This window comes from Microtus oregoni, unplaced genomic scaffold, assembly GCF_018167655.1.
Source record: "Microtus oregoni isolate MIOR12 unplaced genomic scaffold, Mior012 000024F_ref0000369, whole genome shotgun sequence".
NCBI lineage: Eukaryota > Metazoa > Chordata > Mammalia > Rodentia > Cricetidae > Microtus > Microtus oregoni.
In genome coordinates, this window is record NW_024543083.1 from 33,272,874 (window position 1) to 33,290,797 (window position 17,924).

General features: G+C 42.7%; 1 protein-coding gene across 2 annotated transcripts; it reads right to left on the minus strand.

Moving 5' to 3' along the window:
* Nucleotides 1-239: 239 nt before the first annotated feature.
* On the minus strand, nucleotides 240-584 carry LOC121462106 (60S acidic ribosomal protein P1-like). Of its 2 annotated transcripts, XM_041673494.1 has the most exons (2): nucleotides 514-584; nucleotides 240-438 (listed from the first exon to the last, which is right to left on the minus strand). In XM_041673494.1, exons 1-2 carry the CDS (start codon nucleotides 582-584, stop codon nucleotides 240-242), a joined length of 270 nt encoding a protein of 89 aa, XP_041529428.1. The 2 variants fall into 2 exon arrangements, with proteins under 2 accessions (XP_041529428.1, XP_041529427.1); XM_041673493.1 differs by having other exon boundaries at nucleotides 240-584.
* Nucleotides 585-17,924: the final 17,340 nt, after the last annotated feature.

Here is a 17,924-nt window from a genome sequence, read left to right on the forward strand (position 1 = left end):
ACTTCTCTAAATGTGCAGTTGTATAGCAACAACATCTGGAGCAATCAGGGAAACGAGGTACCCTTGAACGAAGAAATGAGATGCCCATCAGAAATAAGTGGAAACTTATGAGCTACCTGAAAAAAAGTTAGATAATTACTTTACTGTCTTAAGGAAGACCAGGGGATCTTGGGTTTTGTTTGTTTGCTTGTCCCCCCCCTCCCAGGTTCATCTTTTTATTAGACATGTTATCAAAACGCTTAGTCAAAAAGACCAAAGCCCATGTTGTCATCAGTCTCCTCGGATTCTTCCTTCTTTGCTTCCACTTTCTTCTCCTCAGCTGGGGCAGCAGCGGTGGAGAAAGCAGGGCCACCTGCTGGTGAGGCTCCGGCTGCTGGAGCAGGCCCACCAGCCCCTACATAGCAGATAAAGATTCCAGTGTTGACATTGGCCAGGGCCTTTGCAAACGAGCCAGGCCAGAAAGGTTCCATATTGATACCAGCTGCTTTATTGAGGGCATTGATCTTATCTTCCGTGAACATCACCTTATCCTCATGGAGGATGAGGGCGGAGAAGATGCAGGCGAGCTCAGAGAAGGAGGCCATGTTGCAGACTGCTGGCAGGGTGCTAGTCCCACAACAAAGTGAAGGCCTCACCCCAGTGCGGCAGGAGCACCTTGGCGGCAGCAGAGGAAAAGCTGTTTCTTTGTTTTAAAGTAGAGAAATGATTCAGTAAAGTCAGGAATACAGGATCAGACTGCAAAATTTAAAATGTTTATTTTAAATATAAAATATTTATACATTTGCAGGAATTCTCGATGTGAAAAATAAAATGAGGGAAATGGGAGATAAAGACCATAAACAGAATTGACCAAGTAGAAAGAAGAGTTTCTTAACTCTAAAACTGATTATTTCAAAATAGTGTGTGTCGGGGGGGGGGCGGGGGTGGAGAATGCAGAAGGAAGAAGGCTTATGTGATTTGTGGGATAAAGTATTTGGGTTTTAGGAGAAGCAGACTAACCACTGTATATGTAATACAAGAACAGATAAACTAAAGTATAACATTTTGGGCTGGTGAGGTGTATCAACTGCATGCTTATTTATTACTTATGCCAAAGACCTATAACTGACTGCTGTCTTGGTCGGGGTGACTATTGCTGTGAAAACCACCATGGCCAAGTAAGTGACGTTGGGAGGAGAGACTTTGTTTCCCTCACAGTTTTATACAGCAGTTCATCATCAAGAGCGTGAGAGCAGGAACTCACACAGAGCAGGAACCTGGAGGCAGGAGTTGATACACTGACCATGGCTGGGTGCTGCTTGCTGACTTGCTCAGTCTGCTTTCTTATAAACCCCAGGACCACCAGTCCAGGGATGAGGCCCACCCCCATTGATCACTAATTAAGAAAATGCCATAGAGAGGGATCTTATGGAAACATTTTCTCAATTGAGGCTCCCTCCTCTCTGATGACTCTAGCTTGTGTCAAGTTGACGTAAGACTAGCCAGCACGATTGTATTTCCTTTCTTAAACACCATGACAACATGTTTTGTCACTGATCATGTCCTGCACCATCAGTTTTTATTTTTGTTTCACTCACTCAGCTACGTCTGTCCTTCTTCTCCTACTTCTTTCTCATGCTCTCAGCTTTGGTTTTGCTTGCTTTTTGAGACAGTGTCTCAGTAGCACAAGCTTGCCAAGGCTGGCCTTGAACTTCTGATTTTCCCATTTCTACCTCCAAAGCTCGAGATCCTGAGCATGAACTACCATATTTTGCTGCTTATGACTTTCTAAACCCCACTTGCAACTGAAAATCCACCTATGACTGATCTCAAGGGAGTTCTTTGGAAGCAGATGAATAAGAGGGAAATGGTAGGAGCCTGATTCGGTACCTGAACCTTCTGTGAGCCAGGGGTGGGATGCAGAGACCTCACATCCCCATTCAACCTGGTCTTGGATGAGTAATGAGTTCCATAGGGGAAACTCTGGGCAGCACCTGAAATCTAGGAAGGTAGGAAAAAGGCATAAAGTAAAGGCTGTTGTTGGCAGTGAATTGTTTTGCTGATGTTTTGAGTCCTAATAATCATGGATTTACTAGAGACTTTATACACAGGTTTTACAAAACATTGCACCGAACCAAGACTCCTTTATAATGAATTAAGAAAGGCAATCTATTTATTATTAGCTATTTGTTTATCTTCATAGGTTCCCTTTACACAGAATTAGCTAGCTTTGTGGACAGAAATATTGAAGATGTTCTGTGTCAGATACAACATAACACCTAGCAAGCTCTTTAGGCTGATATTAGCTCTATATTCTTAGACTAGTCTCAGATTATTTGGAAGCAAGGAATAGAACCAATTATACCTAATGACTAATTAAAATGTTTTGCTTATATTCTCCTGGTTGCTAATGGTTAGGACCCTAAGTGCTCAAGGGGTGAATACATCTGCTAAAAGAAAAAAGAAAAACAGTGAATTGGAAAATGAGCCTATTATCTGTGCACTTGGGTCTACTCATGTTGTCATAACAGGAGGTCAGTGTCGAGTGGGGTGTTGAGATCCTGCTCAATGGTAGAGTGGCTGCCTAGTGTTCAAGAGATCCTGGCTGCAGTCCCTAACACTGAACAAAACAAAACAGAAATAAGGCAACAAGCGGCTATTGTGACGTTCTGGGAATGATTTGGGGAACCCTCTCCTATTGCATTCAGAGAGGATACTGACATGTTCAAATGTAAAAGGTTACCCAGGGGTTTTAGTACTTGGTCCACAGCTCCTGGCACTGTTCAGATGGTTGTGAAATCTTAGGGAGCCTTGCTAGTAGAAATGAGTCAGCAGGGGCAGGCCTCAGGTTTTGATTTCCTTGCCCTCTATCCTGTTCCCTCTCTGGTTCCTGACCCTTACATTCACGCTGCCACACCTTCCCCACCGCGACAGACTATTCACCATCTTAAATTGTGAGCTAAGATAATGCCTTTTGCCCTTCAGTTGCTTCTTGTCAGTTATTCATTCATAACAACAAGAAAAAAAAATGGGCTGGAGAGATGGCTCAGAGGTTAAAGAGCACTGACTGCTCTTCCAGAGGTGCTGAGTTCAATTCCCAGCAACCACATGGTGGCTCAAAACCATCTGTAATGAGATCTGGTGCCCTCTTCTGGCCTGCAGGCATACGTGGAGGCTAAACATTGTGTACATAATAAATAAATAAATCTTTAAAAAAAGGAAAAGAAAAGAAAAATAATTACACAAGTCTCCTGTAATTCCATTTAGACAGGTTTCCCAAGAAATCATATTACCTATCAAGAATGGAGAAATGGGTGATCTCACTAAGAAAAAAGACTATTGAGGAAGAGAGAGAATTCTATCTATGGCCGAGTGACTGGATGCAGATAGAATGATCAGAGATTCCCTTTCTACCTGCTTCCTTCTTTTCTATGATATTTGTAAAGAACAGCTCTTGCAGTCTAACCTCTTACTGACTGAACTTAGAATTTAATGGCTTTAGGTTAGAAAGGCATAGGAATGTTTGCTAACACCCTTTTCCATTCTTCTACCTGTAGAGGCCAAGTTGATCCTGCTGCAATGTGGGCCATTGTTTGCTGGATATTGAGATGTGGCAGCCATGCTCCTTAGAGGAGACATTATTCCAGATTCGTGAATGTTTTGACTGTGTAGATTGTCTGCATTTGGTTAGGAAGGAGTGGTTCCAGCAAGTTTAATTAGAAGAAGGTCAGGGATGGAACTGAGCTAGCCAGATTTTAACCTGGAGGAACTCTCTCACAGTGTGAACCTCCACTGAGGCTGAGTTCTGCCTTCCGTTAAAGCAGATGAAGAGCAAATACACCCTCACTCTGTCCCGTGAGAGCTTCGGCACACAAATGTAACCTAGACTTGGCCAAGCAGGTGCTCCCAGTGGGAAGCCAGAATTCAGTGTGAGAAGAAGAGATGCAGAGATCCTTTAGATGCTTGCAGCATCCACTCTCCTGTGGCAGCAGGGTCTAGTTTATGGTCCAGTGACAGTGATGACAGTAATCCATGCAGGCACATCCTAGAGGCACCACCCTGCCCAAAGCTTGGTGATTCACCTCCTTTAACGCCCACACATCATCTCACCTGATTCTAGTTAATTCTCCGAATTCTATACAGCTTTCCAAAACATTGATCTTTTATGTTGACGTTTTCCCTTGTGATTTTTTACAACCAAGAGCACCAACGCCTCAATTTCAGGTGACAGTTGGATGATTGAATGGTATGTTAATGGGCTAATAGTCATAGTTATATAGTAAATATTAGAGGGGAAATTTTATCTCAGATCTGTTTAATGCTAGCCTGCATTCTGAGCTACGAGTACTCTCAGTAATTAGTCAAACAGGGTATCACAAAAAGATTTCTAGAGAATTATTTCATTGCTTAAGGACATAAAAAACACCCATGTTGCTGGGTGATGGTGGCGGCACATGCATCTAATCTCAGCACTTGGGAGGCAGACTCAGGTGGATCTCTGTGAGTTTGATGTCGGCCTGCTCTATAGAGTTCTAGGACAGCCAGGGCTACTCAGTGAAAACCTATTTCAAAACTCCACCCCATGAGAGACAGACTGGGTGGCAGGGGGCGGTGGGGGTGAGAGGGAGAGAGGAGAGGAGAGAAAACACACATGTTAAATTGTCACCAACTATGAGGCTACTGCTTGAACGTCTTGGAGAATGCAAGACAGGCTGACGGGTTAGAGAGACATCTGTGCCATCAGTTTCAACACAGAGCTACTGCTGTTGCTGATGGACGGTCTGTGGATCCTTCTTTCAAGACTTTAGACAGGGTGTGTTTCCAATCCCTTCTCAGCTTGCCAATGACCTGTCTCTTTCCTGTGGTTCCTATTACTTATTTATTTTCTTTCACATAAGCTCCTCATGTTAATGCCTACCTATACTCATTGTTCTCAGATATATATACATATATATATGTGTGTGTGTGTATATATATATATATATATATATATATATACACACACACATATATATTCCTGGTCTTTGAAGAGAGGTATTTCTAGCCCACAGGACAGGAAAATGCTTATTGAGGACATGATGAAATGTGACCTTTCAAAGTCCTTCAGAAGATGTCTCATAATTACCCTGGGGGAGATGTCTCACTGTCTGGCTGCTCTTCTCATCACAGATATTCAGTTCACATTTCTCTGTCCTTAATTTCACCCCAATTTATTTCTTCTATTCAATTCCGTAATGACCCTGGCTGCTGTTTACTCTGTGGACGTTTTCCAGTGACAAGCACATCTCTCTTGGTTGCTGCTCAGCAGAACAGGCCAGTTTAACATCTTTTAATCATGTCTATTCACATGTCAGTTCCCTTGCCCCCAGTCACCTCTGTGCTACCATCTTAGCTCTCTTCGGTTTTAGCCCAAGTGGAAATATAATTAGTATAGAAGTTTTTTTCCCCCAAGGATATTTATGATGATTTTTAGGCACTGAATTTTTTTTTTTTTTTTTTTTTTGGAGAGACAGATGAAATAGAATCTAACAAACTTCATCATTCCCTGGACAATTTATTTTTCTTTAAAGCCCTCGTTACACTAGTTTCACTTCTCACAACGGGAAGTTAATTGCAAGGCTCTGATCAGATGGTCGGGTGGAGTTTGCATTTTATGTAGTTCTTTCCCCTAGGCTGTTCATGTCTAATGATAAAGCAAAACCCTGATTTTCAGTTATCCTGGTGTACTTAACTTCAGGCTGTGTTACTTATCTTGACATGGATCATTGAACGCTTTAAATGTTTCTTCAGTGACCTACTGTTGCTTTAATAGCCATCCCTCTTTTGAAGCAGGTATCTCTTGTGCCAGCATGGTTTCAGTGACCCTAAATTCCCATCTCCTATAAGATGGAGAGGTAACTTTGGCAGCTGCCTTGTTAGCCAGCAGCACCCTTTAGTTCAGCACAGGAGTGTTTATCTGGCACTGCGCAATTTAACTGCCTGTAAGGATTAGCTCTGACTATTTACCTATTGGATTGGCTAGAACTGGCAATTGGAATAATAGTCTTCTTTTTCCAATGACTGGTACAAGTGGCGCATCTCCTGCCAGGTTGAAAAACATATCCGTGAGCTGTTAAATATATCTCTTTTAGGAGAAATTTGAAGCCAGTCAGTGAGAAAATCGAAGCCTGCTGCGTGCTGCTGGAGAAAATGCCTCGTTAATTAACTGGTTGGGGTGGTATGAAAATGCAGGATCGAAGGGTTCCTGGAAAGAAGCTGAGGCATGACCCCAAGTTTCAAGGTCAGAATCCTGAAAGAGAAGCCAAAAAGCCATTGGTGAAGGGTCAATCTCAGCTGAGTGAAAACCCTTGATTTGAAGGGGTTATGGAGAGAAGCTGAGGCTTGGCACCTTTTGGCAGGGTCAGCGTCCCTAAAGAGAGGCCAGGAGACTATCGCTTAAGGTGAAATCTCAGTTGCTACAGAGACCCTAGTATATTAGAGATGCTAGGCCCCTAAAGACAGCAGCAGATGTGGAGAGGGGCAGCCCCGAGCCTAAGAGACAACCTGTGTGTGCTGTGGTAGTTAGTGAACAGCTGGAGACTTGGGGCCACCCAACAGATCATGAATGAGATCTAGACATCCAACCCTGAGTTACTTACACTGTTAGATTATTATTATTATTTGTTTTGCTGATTGTAGTCACACCCTGATTCTTCCCTTTTGAAATAGGAAAATATGTCATTTATTTTGGGTTTTATAGGTGCCCACATTTAAGAGACACTGGATATTTTGAAGAGACACTAATCTATTGAAGTGTTGAATTTTAAAAGACTGTGGGGCTTTTAAAAGGAGGACTGTGCTTTATGTTATGATAGTAACTTGCTGTTAATATCATAAATACCATTAATAAACCAGAAAGAAAGGTTACTTAATAGTGTTGTGTTTGTGTGTCGATTTGACAAGGGGTCCATTGTGCTGGTCAATTTGTCATCTTGGCACAAACTCAAGCTACCTGGGAAGTCGGAGTCTCAGCTGAGGAGCTGCTTTCATAGGACGTTTTGTGAGGCATGTTCTTGGGAGGGCCAAGTGCACTGTAGGCAGCGCCAATCTGGGCAGGTGGGCCTGGGATTTAGGAGTAAGATAGCTGAGCAAGTCAAGGGAAGGAAGCCATAAACAGAGTCTCTCCGTGGTTTCTGCTACAGTTTCTGTCTGTGGGTATCTGTCTTGACTTCCTCCTTTGGATTCTCTTGGTGATGGACTGAGAGCTACAAGATGAAATTGATGTCGTCAGTGTTATCCCAACAGCAGAGAACAAACTAGCTCCTGTGAAAGGCTTTATGCTGGCTTCCTGGAGTAGGTTACATCAATAGGAGTGGATAAGCTCCTAGGAGAACAGGTTTAGATTACAGAAGTGTGATTTCTCCATTCTGTCTCATTTCCTCTTACCTTGTGTGACCTCTCTGTCTCCATCTTTTGTATGTAATCTCATTACTTGATGCCATTAGTACGCTGTGACGAAGTAGAAGGCACCTACTAAAAGCCAAGTTGTGTTTTCAAGGTAGGATTCCTTTTGCAGCCATCGATGTCCTGGAACTCTCTTTGTAGACCAGGCTGGTCTGGAACTCAAAGAGATCTGCTTGCATTTGCCTTCCAAGTGCTAGGGTTAAAGGTGTGTACCACCATTGCCCCACTCAGAGACCAGGTTTTATGTACCATCTCTGCTGACATCGGAAATTCCCCATCTTGGAGAGAAACTCTTTAAACTCAGAAAGTAAACAACTTAATAGCTTCAGGAAGTCCCTGAAACTGACCAGATTCATCAGACCCTTTCTCCTCAAGCATAAAAAGGCTGTAAAGTCTACTGAATGGTGCTTAGAGACAAGCCGGAAGAAGCAGAAACCAGCCAAGATGTTCGGAAGAGACTCACCAACTGAGTTACCTGGAAAAAACACCCTCCAACCTGTTGAACTGAGTACATGTTGTGCATCAAACATTTCCAGCTTTTGTGAGCTATCACTCAGACTGGGTTAGGTTGTGGTGATGCAGTGTCTCTGAATTAATTTTAATACAGGTAATTAGCCCCTTACCTGTATTCCTGTAAGTAACCCCAATAAAACTCATTGGTTCACCAGTGTGGACTCCAGTGGTATGCACACTTTGATTTTTTGTTTGTTACCTGGTGTGGGAGGTCCTTCTGTCTGTGTGTTGCTTGGTTGGTTAATGAATAAAGAACTACTTTGAGTCTATGGCAGGGAAGAACAGAATTAGGCAGGGAAAGCTAGGCTGTATGCTGGGAGAAAGAAAGGCAGAGTCAGAGAGAAGCCATGGAGCTGCATGTCAGAGTCAGACATGCAGAAACTTTACCCAGGAGGCCACAGCCACGTGGTAATATGCAGATTAATAGAAATGGGTTAAATTAATATGTAAGAGTTAGCCAATAAAAAGCTAGAGCTAATGGGCCAAGCAGTCATTTAATTAATACAGGTTTTGTGTGATTATTTTGGGGCTAAGCAGCTGGGAAGCAATAAGCAGCCTCCTCCTACAGTTGCCTAGTTACCAAGGAATGGCACTATTAGAAGGTGTTGCCTTTTTGGAGGAGGTGTGACATGGGGGCTTTGAGGTTTCAAACACTCAGGCCAGGCCTTGTGTCTTTCTTCCTACTGCTTGCCAATCTAGATGTAGAACTCTCAGTCACCTCCTCAGCACCATGTCTGCCATGCACTAACCCTCTGAACTGTAAGACAGCTCCAGTTAAATGTTTTCCTTCTTAAGTGTTGCTGTGGTCATGGTGTCTCTTCACAGCAATAGCAACTAACTAAGACAGGTCCACAGTATAGGAGAAGAAATTGGAGCGTTCTTGCTCCATTGAGGTGGAAGGAGAGGAATAACTTCTGAAAGCTACTTTTGACCTCCACAAATATAAATTAACTAAATTAAAATCATTATGTCATGTACCTTTGGTGATATAGCTAATTAAAAGCAAAGCTGAACTTCTACCAAGGTAGAGTTGGCGGTGACATTGAGATTGGAAACACGAACAAAACCCAGCTTTTCTAAAGGAGGAGTCCATTCCTCTTGTAGCGATTTGGAATAAGCACAGCTGGTCAAAACATTGCTTACTCACATGGGGTCAAAAGAGTCACCATTAGGAAAATAATGACAACCATGCCTTTTGCTTGTTTTCCATGTGTGTGATTCAGCAGTGTGGGCAAGAGGAGGGAAAGTTTATAGGTCAGTCTGTGACTCCAGTTACGTCTGGAGAATTTTTATGACTATGTGAGAGCCCAGTGCCTGCCTTTGACAGGCCTCCTTTCTCAGTTTCATGCATTTCTTGTTGCTTAATTAGTTTTGGAAATCAATATTGCTGCCCTGCAAGGCTCTCAAACCGCAGACTTCTGCTTACAAATGGATAATATGAACATAGTGGATAAACATATTTACACAGTTTTCACCATTTCTTCATCTCGCCAAGCTTCTGGTACCCTGGGGTCCGCTTGGAAGGATTAGAGCTCATTCCATTAGCACTGATGAGTTCTAAAACTACTATACAAAGGGTCCCTCCTGCCTTGCTTTACCGAAATCTAAGCTATTAAGATGAGTATCTCTCCCAAGTGACTCACTATAACAAGACTATACTTGGCATTTCCATCAGTTAAGAGGACCCCCCCCCCCCCGTCCATGTATTTGTGTTCTTTCTAGTTTACCTTGAATGCCCTCTTCCTTTCTCAGATTCCTTTATCTACTGATGATCTCCTGGGGAATATTGTTGCTGTACACATTTAGAAAAGGATAAAATATCAGTCTGAGTGGGAGAGAGGACAGTCCTCTTACGAACCTGCTTCTTCCAAATGGGGGGAGAGCAGGGATTATAAGGATACAGGAGCTCAGAGTCATCTAAGGCTCAAAGTAGATGTTAATTTGAGCTCTTTTATGAAATCTTTTATTTTTGCTCATTCACCAATGGGGTATGTATTTCACATATTCTCTGTTTTTGTTTTTCTCATGATGCAACAAGGATAAAGTGATAGGGCCACGGATATAGAAATATCCAGTTAAGATACATTTCCTTCTGCTCGAGACAGTGGGTTGCACTCAGATTATACTGGTTTGTAGTTTCCCTTCTCTCTGGGTCTTCGCTTTTGCTGTGAAGTCACAGGGAATGTTCGCAGTAGTATAGGACAGTGGGCATTATGCCCATTATCCCCCCAACAATGCCAGACACCAGGCATCAGCTGATGTGTTCTGGATGAGTTGAATGCCTGTCTCTACAGACCCATTGCTGGAACAGCCGTTTAAAAGCCTTACATTGTGTTTAGTTGTTTATCTTGATTCTGTTGGTTTGATTGGGTATAAACAAGATTATCACCTGATTTTTTTTTTTTTTTTTTTGGTTAGGGCTGTAATATACCCTGTCAGGAACAAACTGTAGAAAACAACCTCGTTTCATTTCTTAGCAGACTTTCCTCAATTTCATTTGTCTTTGAATGGAGTGAAACCTGATCAGACATGGCTCATCCCACATTCTAAACATGAGGCACATTTATCAGCGAAGTCTTGTGGCATTACCAGCATTGTTAGAGGAGGTTCTCTTGGTGCAATGTTCAAATCCAAAGAACTAAATTAGCAATAAAAACTTAATGTCTTCTGCACTATTTGGTTTTATTGCTAAATTTTCTGACAGCAACCTCCGTCCAAAATCTTCATTCCTCCAGTAAACTACTGGCAATATATCTAATTCAAAATAATTTTAATATTGTGCAAGAGATATCGTGATTTGGTTGTGTAATAAATTCAATGTTTATTTTCTGTACATTTTGATTGGGTATCTAATGGAATAGATGAAGAGCAGAAGGCTTCTTCTTCTTCTTCTTCTTCTTCTTATTATTATTATTTTGGTATTTTGAGACAGGGTAAGGCTGTTCTCTGTGTAACAGCCTTAGCTGTCCTGGAACTAGTTCTGTAGACCAGGCTGGCCTTGAACTCACAGAAATCCATCTGTCTCGGCCTCTTGAGTGTTGGGATTAAAGGCGTGCGCCAACACTACCTGACCACTATTGCCTTTTTTAAAAAGTTGCTTTTATTGAGCTATATATTTTTTCCCACTCCCCGATTCAATGCAATCACCATCAAAATCCCAACACAATTCTTCATGGACCGTGAAATAACATAACTCAAGTTCATATAGAAAGACAAAACAAAATAAAAGAAAACAGCCAAAATAAATCTATACAATAAAGGAACTTCTGGAGGCATCACTATCCTGACCTTAAGCTCTATTACAGAGCTAGAGTAATAAAAACAGCTTGGTATTGGCATAAAAACAGATACCTGGATCAATGGAATTAAATTAAAGATGCTATTGCCTTTTTAAACAACCCTTTGAAATGAAATTAGTCATTTTTGAGTTTTCAGTAGCTCAGGCCAGCCTGAAATTCTCTATGTAGGTGACAATGACCTTGAATTTCCAATCCTCCTCCCAAGACAGTAATAGGGATCCAAACACAGAGCCCTAAGTATGCTAGATAAGCACTCTACCAGCGGAGCACAGTACAAGCCTGCGTTCTTGTTTTTATTATGTATTTTAACATTAATTGGGTATCATATTGATAGCCCTGATATGATGAACAAAGAGGCATTTTCAAACAATGAATAGCTTAGATATTATAATTATGATAGCACATAACAACTCTATTTTAGACAAAACTTCACAAGCAAATATTGAAACAGCAAAAAAGAACCAAATTCTTTTTAAAAACATAACACATGTATTTCTCTCTCTCTCTCTCTCTCTCTCTCTCTCTCTCTCTCTCTCTCTCTCTCTCTGTGTGTGTGTGCATACACACCTTGAAGAAGTTGGTTCTCTCCTATCATATTGGCTTGTCTTCATTGCTTTTCTATGGCTGTAATAAAACACCATGATCAAAGGCAGCTTGGGGAAGAAAGAGATTTATGGACAGGAACTGATACAGAGGGCTGGGAGGAGTCCTGCTTACCAGCTTGTTCCTTGTGGCTTTCTCAGCCTGCTTTCTTGTAGCCCCCAGACCACCAGCACAGGGACTGGCACCACAGTGAGCTGGGTCCTTCCACATCAATTATCAACCAAAGAAAATACCTTACAGGCTTGCCCACAAGATGCTGGGAACATCTTCTCAGTCAAGGTTTCCTCTTCTGAACGGACTCTAGCCTAAGTCAAACTGGCATAAAATTAGCCACACAAGATTCCACACTTCAGACTAGGGTCTACACATCTTTTGTTCAGTGTCTTTAGGGGATCACCACATGTCCTGGTTGCCTACTTGATTTTCTGTTTTTCCTGGCTGTTATCTGGTGTCTGAAGGCTGTAGAAACCCAGTCGTTAGCTCTCTTCCCGGTAAGTCCTTCCGGTGTTCCCAATCAAGAACATCACTCCACTTTCACAAACTGTGTAAGGTTTGCGCAATAAATTCTACAGTCTATCCGAGGATCACTTTGCTAAGTTTTCAGCGGAAGGGATAAGCTCCCATTAAATATTAACTGCTTTCATTTACATCTTGGCATGTTAGTTACAAAGCAATATCACGTTCATTAGCATACTTCATCATTACCATAGCCCTGAGAAGAATGTTGAGAGAAATGCGATGTCAGCCCAAGCTTGAACGGGGAAGGAAAGGCCAGAGCAGCTGTTTTTATTTTTACAACCCAGCAGACATCTATTTTGTCTCACTTCTCTTAATACTCAATAAACATGTATTGAGTTAAATTTAGAGATGGGTTGGGTCCTCGGAGAAAAATACCAACTGTAGACAGTTCACGGTGCTGGGGCGGGAGGGGGGAGTGGGGGCGGGGGGACGGGGCAGAATAAACTGACCAAGATGATGCAAGGAGGACCAGAGAAGTGGGCATGTAGCTGAGAGACACTCTTCTTCACATCACCAAGGAATGACACTTTTGCTTTCTTCTTGGAAGGTGATTGGGGCTGACAGAAATAAAGGAGAACTTAGAAAAGAAAAGAGGAGCAGTGTGATTTTGTCAAAGCCTCACGTCTTGGTCAGCGGCTCAGCTCTGGGGTGGGGATGGAGCGTGTTATAGTGCTGTCAGGAAAGCAATCATCGAGGCTCCAGAGGCTGCTGCTCCTTTCTCCCTGTAGTTTTTTTTTTTTTTTCCCTGACAGGTTTTAACCCTGGACCCCGTGGGCAGATTTCTGGCAGAGATCTGACGCCTGAGACATGGAGAAACAAGGTCATTAGCTCCCCTTCTGCCACTCCCCAAAGAACCTCATCTCTGAGTCCTTTCTCCAGCAGAGGCGTTTATCCTGCAGATGAATTGCCGCAGAGATGGTTTTATTTTAAGCATTTTAGTGACTGGCTCTGCCTCGTCACCATTCACTACTCCTTTGAGCTTCCCTTCTTTAGAAAGCCTGGCTTTGACTGCAAGTGTGTTTGGAGAACGTTTGCGCCGACGACCCTCACCATTTGCTGGCGGGTTGACATTAATGAGTAGCGGCTTCCTTCCTCCAAGCGCATTTCTTTGGTGAGGTTATTTTCTTTGACATCTCAGTCACTCAGGAACTTCCCTGCTGCTTGCTTCCTCCGGGACATTAAAAAAATTGTTTTTAGGAAAATGAAGCTTGGCTATTTTTTCCTTCTTTCTGTCTCCCTTGCCCTCACCCCCGGATACTTGACCACCTCCTTTAATAACTGTTTTATTAGGATGGTGCATGATAACTAGGAGTTTAGTCTTTGCTTCTTAGTAAGAACTGAGAATTCTAGTCACGGAGCTTTATCCTTTTGATTTCCAGATACAGTGCCTAATCTTTTGATTTTAAGAAGAGCTTTTGGATCTGCAGCGTTTTGTGTGTGTGTGTGTGTGTGTGTGTGTGTGTGTATGTGTGTGTGTATGTGTGCTTGTGCGCACACATCTATGTTCGTGTGTGCATGGGCAAATGCATCTGAAGTCCAGAGACACATTTTATCTCCTTTTTAAAGAAGATTCATTTTTTAAAAATTACGAAGTTTTTTGTTGTTGTCCTTTTGATTTCTCCAGACAGGGTTTCTTCGTGTAACAGCTCTGGCTGTCCTAGAACTCACTCTGTAGACCATGTTGGCTTTGAATCTAGAAATCTGCCTGCCTCTGCCTCCTGGGTGTTGGGATTAAAGGCGTGTGCCAGCCGGGCGGTGGTGGCGCACGCCTTTAATCCCAGCACTTGGGAGGCAGAGGCAGGCGGATCTCTGTGAGTTCGAGACCAGCCTGGTCTACAAGAGCTAGTTCCAGGACAGGCTCCAAAACCACAGAGAAACCCTGTCTCGAAAAACCAAAAAAAAAAAAAAAAAAAAAAAAATAAAGGCGTGTGCCACCACTGTCTGTCTAAAATGATATTTTATTGTTTATATGTGAATGTGGGTATGTGCGCTCAGACGGGTGCCTGTGGAGGCTAGAAGAAGGGTTTGGATCCCTTGGAACTGGAGTTACAGTTGATATGAGCCTCCTAAAATAGGTGCTAGGGATGAAAGTCAAGTCCTCCTCAAGAACAACAAGCGCTCAACCTCTGAGCCATCTTTTCAACTCTTGCAGTAGGCGAGGATGGCTGGCCAGGCCCTGGGATCCGCCTGTCTCTGCCTTCCCAACACCAAGGTTATAGAGATAAAGCAAGCCACCACACACAGCTTTTTATGTTTTATGTTTTTTTCCAGGGGCCAAACTCGGACACGCGTGTTTGTAAACACTTTACCAATAAAGACATCGTCCTAGCCCACCATTTTATCCACCGTAAAATCTATGTGTCTGGAACTGGTGGCACAGAAGCGCTTTATAAATCCCATGTCATTTGGCTGCGTGGTAGAAGTTTGAATAGCAAAAAATGAAACTGGCTTCCCATACCTTCTTTGAGAAGGTAACGAGAAGAACTTATTATGTGTGCTGTTGGTGGCCAAAGCTTAAACCAACTAAAAAGACGGGGGGGGGGGGGGACCTGAAAAAGTATTTTAAATTAAATTTTAATTTTGGTAAAAGAATGAGGCAGAAATAGCCTGCAAAGAAAAATACCTTAACATTTAATCATTCACAGCAGAGTTTCATGTAGCCCAGGCTGGCCTTTGAGTTACCATGTAGCTGAGGATGACCCCGTGGGTCTCGTCTTGAACTTTAGCTCCTCCTACCTCCACCTTCCACTTTCTGGGGTGGCAGGTGGCTGTTCCCACATCGAGGTCCCTGTGGCCCTGGGGATTAAGCCCATGTGCATAGCAGGGTAACTGCTGTCCGAGCTGCACACCTCACCCTGGGTATTGCTTTTCGATAGGAAGGAGTTACAAACCCATACACCCCACAACCCTAACGCCACAGATGCTAAGGCCTTGTTTTCCTTCCACGACTCTCCCAAATGATGCCGTTGACCCCTGCTGCACACAGCAAGGACTTGTTACACTTCTAAGAATTGTAATAAGGCACATGGCCTTTTTCCAAGATGGCAAAGCCATGGTTCAGTCATGTCCACACCGTGCCTTGAAAGGGAAGCTGGGCAAATACTACCCGCCAGAAATTAATGTGTGTGTGTATGTGTGTGTGTTTTAAAGATAGAATTTGAGAGTGAGCAAAGATTGGATTATATACTAGAGAGTAACACTAAGTGAATAGTTTAGCCAAGGTATGTCTTATTTTGAGTCTCAATACTCTTTTCTGAAGGTCACTGGTAGTTCGAAGGGGGATGCAATAATCAATAATCAATAATACTCCACGTGGGACACTCAAGGCAAGGATCGTGATCTACTATTCATTATATGTTAACTTGAACTTTAAGTGAGGGTTGGAGATACGGCTCAGGAGTCAAGTTAAACACTACTCTTATGGAGGACCTGAGTTCAATCCCCAGAGCCCATATTTGGTGTCTCACAACTGCCTGTAACTCCAAATCCAGGGGATCCAATACCCTCTTCTGGCCTCTGCAAGCACTGTGCCTCCTCCATATAACCCCCAACAAACACACACACACACACACACACACACACACACACACACACACACACTAAAAATAAAAATGTAATCTTTTGCTGGGTGTTGGTGCCTCAGGCCTGTAATCCCAGCGCTCGGGGGGCAGAGGCTGGTGGATCTCTGTGAGTTCAAAACCAGCTAGTCTACAAATCGAGTTCCAGGACAGCCGGAGTTGTTACAAAGAGAAATTCTGTCTCAAAACAAAAACAAAAGAAAACAAGACAATATATATAATATACTACACTATCTTTATATATACTACATGGTATGTAATTATAAGTTATGTAGTATATAAATGTTATATAATATACATATATAGAAATTATATATATACATATATATAAAATCTTAAATTTTTTTTTTTTTGAGGCAGGGTTTCTCTGTTGCTTTGAAGCCTGATCTGGAACTAGCTCTTGTAGACTAGGCTGTACTTGAACTCACAGATATCCGCCTGCCTTACCTCGCAAGTGCTGGGATTAAAGGCATGAGCCACCACTGCCCGGTTATAATCTTTTTTAAAAAGAGAGATTTAGGTGACACAATGCAGCTTCTTCTTGGTCTTCCAGCTCTGCAACTTTGCCTTCTAGAACTGTGTGGCAGCTTTCTTATTATATGTGTGTACTTATTGGCTGTTATGCTGCTTTGAATGCCCAGTGAGCTGGGTTTTTTTTTTTATCACTTCTTAGAAACGATACATAAAACCACTGCTTCCTAAATTTAGTCTACAAGAACAAAATCATCTTTAGAAATACATTTCCAAGATGCTCAGGCTATTGATTGGTTCCAGTTGGCCAATAGCATGAGCTCCCACCTCCAGCAATAGCATCACTTAGAGGCTTGTTCTTGGACCCCGGGAGGTTTCAACCTAGCTGCCTGTTTTGACAATTTCTCCAGGTGCTGTTAAGGCTAAAATTTAATAACCACTGCCCTAATAAGAGCTAGAGGAGTTGGAAATAAAATGTTCTTGGACTTTAAATTTAGCTCTGCATTATAGCCAACCATTCTTCCAGACGTCTGCAGCCTACGTTTGTGAAGAAGGCAGTCATATCAGAGAATTAAGTTGGGTTCACCAGTAAGAGAGAGAGCAGTGTTTTGTTTGACCCTAGACGTCTCTGTGTTTAGCAGCTTCTCCCCTCCCCAAATCCTCACTTAGTAGATTTGGGGTAAGCCTAATGCTACAGTCTGGGTCTGTGTACACCCTCTCATTGTGTATGTTGAACTCCTGGCCTCCAAGGCCATCATGTTAGGATCTGGCCTTTGGGGATTAATGGAGAGCAGAGTCAACAGGATTGGCATTGGTTCCTTATACCCCAGAGTCGCATCACTAGTGAAGGGAAAGGAAGCCGTCTTCCGGACTAAAATGGGGCTCTCATGGGACACTGACTTTAACTGTTCTCTTATCTTGAACTCCTCAGCTTTTAGAACTGTGGGAAATACATTTCTATTGTGTATACCCCACCTAGGTTATGGCATTTTGCCTAATAATGAGAAGACACAAAGATATCTGGTGTAATCAAAATGCCCAGAGAACAGAATACACACTAGGCCCGCAGTGTCTCCATTGTGTCTGAGAGAGAACTTGCAAGAATGCTCAGGAGACTATTGGCAGGGATATAGATATATTTTCAAAAATTTCCCTCTCTCTTTCTTGCCCTTTTTCATACCCTCTCTCCCCTTTGCCTTCCTCCCTTCCTTCCTTGGACAAGGTCTGACTATGTAAACTTGGCTGGCCTGGTACTTTCTATGTATTCCAAAATGACCGTGAGCTCACAGGGACCCACCTGTCTCTGCCTCACAGTGGTGGTATTGTAAGGATGACTCTCTTTTCAACTCATTCATATAATGTTGAGGCAAGGTTTTACTCTGGGTCTAGGCTAGCTTAGAATTCCCGGCCATCCTCCTGCCTGTTGAGTGCATGGATCTCAGGGGTGAGCCACAAGGCTCTGCAGGAAAAGGTCAGTTTAGGGTTTTGCTGTGGAGTAAAGGCAGGCTCTCTGTTTGGT

Bases quoted from the DNA above. Each gene is read 5' to 3' on its own strand.
- LOC121462106 (XM_041673493.1), bottom strand. From the start codon at position 584: ATGGCCTCCTTCTCTGAGCTCGCCTGCATCTTCTCCGCCCTCATCCTC.